Below are 11063 nucleotides of genomic sequence, written 5' to 3'. Positions count from 1 at the left end.
CTTGCACTTGGATCCATTTGACTTTGTATCATTACCATACACTCAAAAATATATTTTTTTACTTGTTCAAACTACTTATTTAAACTGAAAGAACACAATTCTTGAGATTTCATCGGGACAACTTCATTCTTTATAATGTTCAATCCACATAAATTTGTTAAAAGTGTTTAGTTAACTTAATCAATTTGAATTGTGTGTAGCTTTGCATTTTTTACGGTGTATTCTGACACTTCTGAAACACAGAAGTTTCTTTGAGATCTTATAGTGTCTGACTATTGAGGACTAAAATATACAAGACTATTTCCCACAAGGTGATCAGAGCTCAGCTTCGGGTCTTGCATTTGTTCAGGAAGTAAAAATGTGTCCTTTGGCCCATTTATTAAAGCATCTAAAGATGAGATGTCACATGACTTAAATTTGACACATTTAGACTCTCATTTCCTCTGTTCCACTGTTGGTGCTAAAGGTGCATAACCTAAAGGCACACAAAGAATATTCAGTATTTGCAGTTTAAGGTTATAAGCCTGTAAAAGAGTAGAAATGTCTAATAATGTTTATGAAGATGTGTTCGGCATCGAGTCTGGGGGAAGGGACAGCGAGCATGTGGAGATGATGGTGGATATTTATGAAAGTGCAGACGTTATCAGTGATCAGGACTTCAGGACAAACACACAACAACCACTTAAACAAACAGGTAATCATATTCATTCAGGAATTTAATCATTTAGTATTTAGTTTATCTAGAGCATTAATTCAAATAAAAATGGCAAAGTTTGCAGTTGCATGTTAAGACATATCATGTTGATTTTTATCAGGGAGTGGTTCATTAAAGACAAGTCCCAGACCAACTCCAGTGTGTTTGGTGCTGCTGTGTTTCCTTCTGCTGACTGCAGTCATAGTGCTGAGTGTCTACATCTACACAAACTACACACGAGAGACGAGTACTACTATTCTCACAGAAGAGAAAGACCAGCTAATAATCAACATAACCAGCCTCTTGGAAGAGAGAGACCAGCTACTAACTAACATTGCCAATATAACAGAAGAGAGAGATCAGCTACTAACTAACATTGTCAATATAACAGAAGAGAGAGATCAGCTACTAACTAACATTGTCAATATAACAGAAGAAAGAGATCAGCTACTAACTAACATGGTCAATATAACAGAAGAAAGAGATCAGCTACTAACTAACATGGTCAATATTACAGAAGAGAGAGATCAGCTACTATCTAACATTGTCAATATAACAGAAGAGAGAGACCTGCTACTAACTAGGGTCAAAGATTTCAGTTCAGAGAAAGATCAGTTAGAGAAGAGATTATCATCTGAGAAGGATTCTTTAATGAAACAAAAAGATCAGTTACAGCAGGAGAAAAATTACCTGAAGTTTCTTTATGAACAGGGTAATTATGAACTAATCACATATTAAACACATCAAATATATTTGATTTGGTTACAAACTGTTAGCATAAATATGTTAAAATGGTAACAATATAATAACAGTACATGAATAATGATCAGTGGTGGAAAGAGTACTGAAAAAGCATACTTAAGTAAAAGTACCATTACTTGCCTAAAAATGTAGTGTGATTAGAGTAAAAGAACCTGTTGTAAATATTAATCAAAGTTTGAGTAAAAAGTAGCCCTTTTAAAAGTACTCATGAGCAGTAAGCAGTGAGTATTATGCTGTTAAAAGTTGATGCATTTACATGTAATTTGTGGATTTGTGTAAACGTAACATTCTGTAGTGCATTTAGTTATTGCCCAGCAGGCACACAATGTCACAAAACGTTAATATAAGGTTAGATTTAGGTTGTGATGTCAGGTAACCAAAATTCAATTTCTAGCCAGCGTCTAGGGACAACATTGTTTTGATGTCCAATAATGACATCAAATGACGTTGATATTTGGTTGATTTTAGGTTGTTAGAAAGTGACCAAAATCCAATGTCAAGCCAACATCTTAAACCAAAATCCTATTGACTTCAAATACTGTCATTTTTTCATCAGTTATGGCAACTAAAATTCAACCTCTGATAGATGTTACAGTGGTAACGTTGACACAACGTCAAGCTATAACATCATTAGACAATGATATTTGGTTGGTTTTAGGTTGGACGTTGAAATCCCAGATGTCATTGTGACTGGAGGTGGGAAGCGCAGCGTTTTATCTAGTTTTATTATTAAAGTTCAGAGATTGAACTTATTTACCTCAGGAGTTTCCCTAAATGAAACGGTGAAAGTAAACATTACCATGAACATGAAATGAAATCAGTTTTATTTATATTGTGCAGAGTATTATGATAATGTTTTTATGCAAAGTATATATTTTGAAAAGGGGGAAAACAATAAATCGTATAAATGCTGTAATGTTTAAATAATTTACCTTTTAAAACACGTGAAGGTCATGTGACCATCAGGAAGAACGCAGCATCCCATTTCTCAAAGGATGCATTCTCTGCCCTCGTTGTCTCCTGAGTTTGTTCTTCCGAGGACACCTGGCAAGACCGGTCTCCACAAGAACGCAAGTCCGTTCTCTGCAATCTTTGAATTGAGAATCAGCCTGTGTTTGGACATCCCTGATCTATAGAGTCTCTGGGTCAATGCGTGTAAAGATTTTGAACATCTTCTTGGACACTTAATGCTTCCAAACAGTTTGCTGCAATGTAAAGTGCACATGTCTTGAAGTAGTTCATTATGATGCAATTTACTTTCTATACGTGATTAGATTGGACAAGAATTACAGGATTGACTTTTCTAATTTCCATAAACAAGAAAAAATAAAGTAGTGACTGCAGGTTGAAGAAAAGTAGTGGAGTAAAAGTACAGATACTGCACTAAAAATGTACTGAAGGAAAAGTATAAGCACACATTTTTAAAACTACTTAATAAATTACAATTTCTGAGAAAAACTGCTAAATTACAGTAACTTCAGTATTTGTAGTTACTTTACACCACTGATAATGATGTATTAATTTGTAAACTAACCATTATTTTATTATACATTAATGATGAGTATCATGAACTAACTTTAACTGCAACCTGAGTCACAAAAGTTCATGAGTAAATAATGGCTACCTTAATAATTGTTACTACATACTGTTACTTAATGTATTAATTAACATTGAAGTTTAAGATAAATATAACCAGCATGAACTCATGAGCTGCTAATGTGTAATTGTGTCGTGACTTTACTTGAAGGGGCACATCGTCATCAACTCATCCTTAAATACTCTTGAACTCCTGTGTTTAAACTGTTGATATCGACTTAACACTTTTCTATTGTTATTCAGTGTAAACGCACTAGATGAACGTGCATAAAGAGTTCATGAGTAGTTAAGAAATTATGTCCCTCCAAGTAAAGTCATGATATCATTACATTCATTAACATGATGGTTAAATTAAAAATAAACTAATGTGGTAATTAATAGGCTACATTAATTAACAAACAAGCGTGTACTAACATGTGATTAAGGTAGCTTTTTGACTCATGTTGTAGTTAAAGTTAGTTTACGATTAGCACATACTTTTACATTTATACATCAGTTTATAATAAAGTCATGTTTAGTTTAGGAATTAACACATCAATATTTATGTTGGTAGTTCTGTTATTGTAAAGTGTTACCGTTAAGATTGAAGGGAACCAAATGCTAAAATTGTTGTGTTTACAGATGGATGGTTTTACTATCAGTCCAGTTTTTACTTCATTTCCTCTGAGGAGAAGAGCTGGTCTGAGAGCAGAAGATACTGTACCGACAGAAAAGCAGATCTGACCATTATAAACAACAGAGAGGAACAAGTGAGTGAAGTGTGTGTGTGTGTGTGTGTGTGTGTGTGTGTGTGTGTGTGTGTGTGTGTGTGTGTGTGTGCGTGTGTGTGTGTTTGTGTAGAAAATCACCTATTAATCTTACTAAATTTGACTGTTGTTATTTTCTTTGCTTCGCATGGAATTACAAGTGTTACTGTACACCCTGTATACAGCAGTTAGTCATGTTTAACCTTGAACAGCTCGACTTTGAAGAACAATTCATCTTTGACCGTCTCATTATTTGTATCACATAGAGTTTTACTGCAGTACTGCAACTGGACAGTGGGGGTGCTACACAAAGCCAATGTCATAAAATTGGTTCTTCTTCTTAATATTATTTCAAAATAAAATATCAGGTGGTGTTACAGTCTTGATTGGTCTGACTGACAGTGATGAAAAGAGCAGATGAAATTTAGATAATTATCAGGAGCTTCATATACTTTTATATACAATAAATAAAGTCTGTGTGGTGGCAGCTAAATAATGGCAGATTAAAATGTCATTTTGTAAACATTTTAGGATTTTGTTAAGAAAACATCTGGTGGTGCTTTGGTCTGGATTGGTCTGACTGACAGCGCTAAAGAGGGCAGTTGGAAATGGGTTGATGGCACCAACATGACCACTAGGTGAAAAATTGCTGAGATTATTATTCTTCTACTAAATAATTCTCCCAGTCAGAATAATATCACACAGAAATCAGAAATGAACATTTAATGCTGATCTGTAGTTTCAGGTTTTGGGGACGCTTTGAACCCAATGGACAAAGAGAAGAGAACTGTGCTGTATCTCATTCTTCAGGATGGGCCGATTATCCATGTGATGCTAACTTTCAGTGGATCTGTGAGAAAATAGCATTTTAAAAAGTCATTAAGTTGTATTTTTGTTCATGCTGTAAATTACCACCTTTCTTCTCTTAATATTCAGACACACAATGTGTCTTATTAACATTATATTCAAAACATTTTTATTTACACAATGACAATTAGATCTGTTTTATTAATTGTGATGGAATCACCAAGCTTCACCCTCATTTAGCAGCACCAAATACTTTACACAGGACTATTAAACAGCCAATTAACATCATCACCAGCAAAAAAACCAGCACACACACACACTTACTGCATCCCCTGACAAATTTAGCTCATAGGCAAAAATGAATCATCAATCATAACTAGTTATGATTATACATATTTGTATCAGCTATATATAATAACTAGATGTAGCAATAATAAAATTACTATTGAAGCTAGTTCATCCCATAAACATTCATCACTATAGACTAGCTTTTCTTAATCAGATACTTCTACTTTAGCCTCTTTATAAAATGTAAGATACGTCTTTCGTGTCTCCAGAATGTGTCTGTAAATTTTCAGCTCAAAACACCCATCAGAGCATTTATTATATTTTCCAGAATATGTGTAGCTGTGTTTGTAGCCTGTGCCTTTAATGCAAATGAGCTGGTTCACCCCGCCCACTGTTCCCATCTGTGGGTCAGCTTCTACTGTGTCAAGTCAAAACAGCACAGAGACAGACATAAATTAAGCAGATCCAGGATTAATTTTATGAGTTCATGAGTCAAATATAGCAAGTATGTTTATTTGATGTATTTGTGGTGGAGTTTATTCAAACTTTGCCATTCACTGATGCAAACACAAGTGCCATGACAAAGTTCACAGTACTCACACACACATTTTTTTTTCTTGCACATTTTTTCTATGTCTTTTCTTTATTACAAACATGCTCTGCTTTGAACGTTTTAAAGTTATAAAAATGTTTTTAAGTTGTTTAAGCAGAGGTGCAGCTGATCACAGAGAGGTGGAACAGATCTTTTAATTTAGTTCTTTGCAAATCCTGTTTTGTGGACTCGTGTATACGCGCTACTATGGAGATGTGTTAATATGTGGCTGTCAATCAATTTGGTAGGTGAGGAAAACTGCAGTCCTACGCAGATTACGATGGGATTTGGATCCTATTTTAATGTCAGAAAATGTTAAAAATTAGACTTATTGGGCCCTATCATAGACCGGGCGCAATAAGGGGCAAGACTTGTTTGCCCTGACGTGTTGCTATTTTCAAACTAGCGCAACCTTAATTTCCCTATTTTCCACCACGTTGTTTAAATAGCAAATCAATTTGCGCCACTTTGTGGACTCATGGGTGTTCCGGTCTAGAGTGCAATAGACCAGCTGAAAGCAGGTCTGAAGTCCTGCGCAGAGTATGTTAGTTGTGCACCGTTTTCTACGTAAATATAAAAGCCACTGCCTCCATGCCTTTATGTCGGGGTGCTTTTTTTCAGTTTATTCATGACAACTTGCTTTTGTTTAATGTTCAATTATTACTAGTAGTAGTATTTATTATATGCATATTTATATTTGTTTTAATAAAAACAAGCTTAGAGTTGTCCACCTGTCAGGTTTTGGACAATATGGGGCATAGCATGAGTGTTTGGATATAATTCTTTTTTTTTTTTTTTACCACGCTTCATTTTTATTGCTCAATTATTCATTGGCTGGAAATTAGAGCTAAATTAATTAATAATTTAAAAAAAATTTTTTGCACTTAAATAAAATTAATTACTGTGTAAGCTAATGGATGTCTTCATTTGAGTGCGCACAATGTGTTTCCTTATCCATAAAATAGAGAAACTGAAGGTAAAGGCCAATTGGAGGAGGCTTGTTCTTTATCCTCGCGCTGCAGATGGTGTGTTTAACTGTTTTCTCGCTAGTGAAGCGCTCAGTTTTTCCACTTACAAAGTCAGCCATGTAAATTGCAAATGTGCCATGGCACAACGCAACGGACTTTTATAGAGAATGCGATTTGAGACCCTGATTGGTTTATTCTCAAAACATACCCATAACGCATCTAGAGAATAAGCACAACACTGTTAAACCATGGGCCGTGGCGCAGAGCGTATTTTTCCATTCTTAAAGTAGCAAAAGTGGACACACACTTAATGCTTTTGCAACCTGCACTTTAGACTTTGCGCCTAGATCATTAAAGAGAGCTCTTTGTGTTTATACTACTCCATATGGTCACATTACATGAAAAATTGCTGGTTTAAAGTAAAAATATTATTTTGAGAAAAATATTTTGTGTGTTTTGTTTACATCACATGATCAGTTAAACTAATCAGCAGTTCCAGCTGATAGGAAAGCAAAGTCATCATTGTCAGTTCATTACACATTTTCATGATCTCTCTATCGCACACTGTTAGCATTGCTGTTGAACTATTTATTGTTAATAAATTTTCAGTTGCACTTGGATCCATTTGACTTTGTATCATTACAAACAAAAATGCACTTGAATACAGAAAGTGTTTTTTATTGCAGTGAACTGGTGGGTTGAGCTTCTTTGGCTTACTCAGAACTCAAATGGTTGTGCCTGTCTATGTAATACAGTGGAATACTAGTATACAACCCTACCAAACAAACAAATAAATAAATGTTTGATTGTTTATTTTTATTTATTTATTTATTTATTTATTTACCTTATAAGGAGCTGAACCCCTAAAATTGCCCCTGTCAAAGATCAAAATATTTGAATATTTTACAGGTGGTCTTTGTCTGTTTTACTGGTAAGAATATAAAGACACTTTCTGAACTTCATGTCTGTTGTTATTATTAAGTGAAAGATCATTCTCAATTTAGTCCCACATTGTTTCAGTATCTATATCTATTCAGCCTCTCTTTGAGCAGAAACTGACACTTCAGCATTTACTTCAGCCAGTGCTGTGTGGTTTATCACTTCTGAAAAGCATCAGTGTACACTTCATTCCCTTTCATTCCTTTAGTACAATGCCCTTTTTTTACATTTGTATCACATTCACTCAATCTGTCACTGCTTTGTCAGAAATATTTCAACAATCCAAGCAACTGTTAACTTTTAGCCTAGCATAAAACAGCTAAATGGTCACTGACACATTTTCTATATGTACCCATACCTACAGTAGCCTATTGTTCAGAACGTCTGATTTCTTAAACTCACCTGTGCTAAGTATTAAATTACAGTTACATCTAAAAAGAAGTTTAGATGACCAAAGCGATTATGTTAGAAATGTATTCAGTTTCCTGAACAGACCAATCATTTTGCTTCTTAAGAGTTGCAAAGATGGATCTGTTATGACCGACGCTCTGTCATTCATTCACATTTCTTCAGCTTAATCTTTAATTTATCAGAAGTTGCCACAGTGGAATAAACCACCAACTATTCTGGCATATGTTTTACACAGCAGATGCCCTTGCATCTGCAACCCATTACTGGGAACCACCCATACACTCTCACATTCACACACACTAATACACTACAGCCAATTTAGTTTATACAATTCACTTATGGCCCAACATGCAAACTCCATACAGAAATTCCAGGACTCGAACCAGTGACCTTCATGCTGTGAGGTAATAATGTTAACCACTGAGCCACTGTGCCACCATACATTTAATATAGTTTTGAGTGTTATTGTTTGGAGCTTGATTGTGATAGACACCTGAATCTTGCTTGTAAATATTCTGCAATGTTCCCCCACAGAGTCTGTTTGTTTGCATTTAGGCTAAAGGTTGTGTCTAATCATTTCCAAAATATCAACAGCAGTTTCTCAGAAATAGCTTATAGTCTAGACCACTTTTAATAGCTTAATGTCACATGATTTCTCAATTTGACTGGTTTAGTCTTATATCCGTTGTGATTACTTACTTTAAGCACAGGCGATAATAAAGAGCAGAGCTGAACTACATATTTGTCAAAGAATAATAGTGTTGGACTGTTAAAGAGCAGACATGTCTGATAATATTTATGATGATGTGATCAGCATTGGGTCGCAGGGAACAGAGCGAGTGGAGATGATGGTGGATATCTATGAGAGTGTAGATTGTGTAAATTATCAGGGCTTTAGGACGAACAAACCACAACCACTTCAGCAAACAGGTAATCACTGTCATTTCTTTGATACCACAACATAACAGTTTGATCATTCGGCCATTTAACCACATGTCTGTGTTCTTTAGGAAGTGATTCAAAGAGGATCAGAAGCTCCAGAGCTACAGTGTGTTTAGGGCTGTTGTGTGTTTTTCAAATGATTGCCATAGTACTGTTTTGCTTCTACATCTATTCAAACAAAACAAACAACACACAAGAGATGAGCCAGTTTCTGACCAACATTACCAACCTCACAGAAGAGAAAAGCAAGATACTTAACAAGATTACCAACCTCACAGAAGAGAAAAACAAGATACTTAACAAGATTACCAACCTCACAGAAGAGAAAAGCAAGATACTTAACAAGATTACCAACCTCACAGAAGAGAAAAGCAAGATACTTAACAAGATTACCAACCTCACAGAAGAGAAAAGCAAGATGCTTAACAACATTACCAACCTCACAGAAGAGAAAAACAAGATGCTTAACAAGATTACCAACCTCACAGAAGAGAAAAGCAAGATACTTAACAAGATTACCAACCTCACAGAAGAGAAAAGCAAGATGCTTAACAAGATTACCAACCTCACAGAAGAAAGAAACAAGATACTGACCAACATTACCAATCTCACAAAAGAGAGAGACCAGCTACAGGAGAAAAATAAGGGTAAATATAAATGACTACACAAATATACAAACATTTCCAGCCATGTTTAAAAGAAGTCTAATAGATGTCTAATAGACATGTAAACATGGATGTCTTGGCTAAAACTAGGCTCAATTTGGGCTGTCTGTGAAAATCTAATAGAAGCAATAGCCCAAAACGAGACTAGTCATCAAATACACAATGAATGGCATGTGAAGTCTTACAGCCCAATCATAGTTTAAATGTTTATTAGATATCTTAAACACAAAATTCCTTAGTGGCTAACAACAACTTTACCATCTTTGAGTACAATCTGTTAAATAAGTTGTGATGTTCAGTGAAAAGTTGAATGTTGTGTTTACAGATGGATGGTTTTACTATCAGTCCAGTTTTTACTTCATTTCCTCTGAAGAGAAGAGCTGGTCAGAGAGCAGAAGATACAGTTCAGACAGAGGAGCGGATCTGATTATTGTAAACAACAGTGAAGAACAAGTGAGTGAAGTATACTGTGTTTGTATGTTTTCAAGATTTCAGTGAGAATTGGTCTAGTGGTATAGCTTTAGCTTCAGTGGATAAAAAAAAGAAATTCACATCAATGGAGAAATAATAAATGTCACATCTACACTCAGCTATTTGTGTGTTTGTGTTTTTAAAATGATTATACAAATGTGGCATTATCAGACTACAATGCAAATTATTGCATCATCTTAGGATATTCTTAATAAATTGTCTGGTCGTATTGCTGTCTGGATTGGTCTGACTGGCAGTGGTAAAAATAGGAGTTGGACGTGGATCGATGGCACCAACATGACCACTGGGTGAGAAACTAATCAGATTATTATATATTAAATTATTCTCTCAGTCAGTATCATATAAAACAGCAGCACTGAACCTCTCTAATGCCAATCTGTTGAGCAGGCTCTGGAGTCATGGAGAACCCAACGAAGCTGGAGGAGAGATCTGTGCTGTGTCTCGTTCATCAGAATGGCCTGATTATAAGTGTCATTATTCTTTTCAATGGATCTGTGAGAAGAGCTCTTTAAAATGTCATTAAATTTGTCTGTAAATTATAAACAGACATGAAGGGTTTTTTTCTGTTAAGTTCAATATGATACATACGTTTCACAAATACTGTATGTAAGATTGGTCTTAACACAGTAGAAGTTAAACACATCTTGTTGAATAAGAATGGACAAATTTGCAGTATAATGCTCTTTATTTGTAATAAATTTTTCATATTTTTGTTCTGAGTTGAATGGCTTCATCTGATGTTGCCAACACTATGAAGCTGCCTGCCCGGAGACCTGACTGCATGCTCAGACCAGCACTTCCAGACCTATAGCTAGGGATAGCATTAGGGTGACGTGTCCAATGTTGCTACTTGCTAGAAAGTGCTGGTCTGAGCGTGCAGTTGCAAGATGCAGTGTGTAACCATGAAGATGTTCTAAACCAGCTCCACTAAATAGTGGACATTGTATCGCCCACTGAGGGAACGCCCATGCTACTCTGACTGTTGGGTTTAGGGTAGGGGGAAGCGTAGGGGATCATCCATTACGTAGAGGACCTGGTCCAGTACATCATCAAGCTGCAGGCTGCTGCAAGGACTCTCTCTGCAGTTAGGTCTCCGAACCTGCCGCTTTACCTGACCCAACAGGTCTGAGAGTGCAGTTAGGTCTCTGGGCTTGTAGCTTC

The 11063-nt window shown here is 35.7% G+C and overlaps 1 protein-coding gene across 1 annotated transcript; it reads left to right on the top strand.

Annotated features, from left to right (window-relative positions):
- Window positions 1-540: 540 nt before the first annotated feature.
- LOC110440085 (uncharacterized) lies at window positions 541-10548 on the top strand. The gene is made up of 9 exons (XM_087271541.1): window positions 541-694; window positions 810-1406; window positions 3674-3801; window positions 4330-4436; window positions 4544-4661; window positions 8780-9392; window positions 9736-9863; window positions 10083-10189; window positions 10290-10548. Exons 1-9 carry the CDS (start codon window positions 541-543, stop codon window positions 10423-10425), a joined length of 2088 nt encoding a protein of 695 aa, XP_087127667.1. The 3' UTR covers window positions 10426-10548.
- The last annotated feature ends 515 nt before the right edge of the window (window positions 10549-11063 follow it).

The sequence above is a fragment of the Danio rerio genome, chromosome 10 (genome assembly GCF_052040795.2).
Source record: "Danio rerio strain M-AB ecotype USA chromosome 10, GRCz13ab, whole genome shotgun sequence".
Taxonomy (NCBI): domain Eukaryota; kingdom Metazoa; phylum Chordata; class Actinopteri; order Cypriniformes; family Danionidae; genus Danio; species Danio rerio.
This window is presented reverse-complemented; position numbering and strand designations above follow the sequence as displayed.

Bases quoted from the DNA above. Each gene is read 5' to 3' on its own strand.
- LOC110440085 (XM_087271541.1), top strand. From the start codon at position 541: ATGTCTAATAATGTTTATGAAGATGTGTTCGGCATCGAGTCTGGGGGA. The intron at 3,802-4,329 runs GTGAGTGAAGTG...TAAACATTTTAG, and splicing joins TAAACAACAGAGAGGAACAA to GATTTTGTTAAGAAAACATC. The intron at 9,393-9,735 runs GTAAATATAAAT...TTGTGTTTACAG, and splicing joins GCTACAGGAGAAAAATAAGG to ATGGATGGTTTTACTATCAG.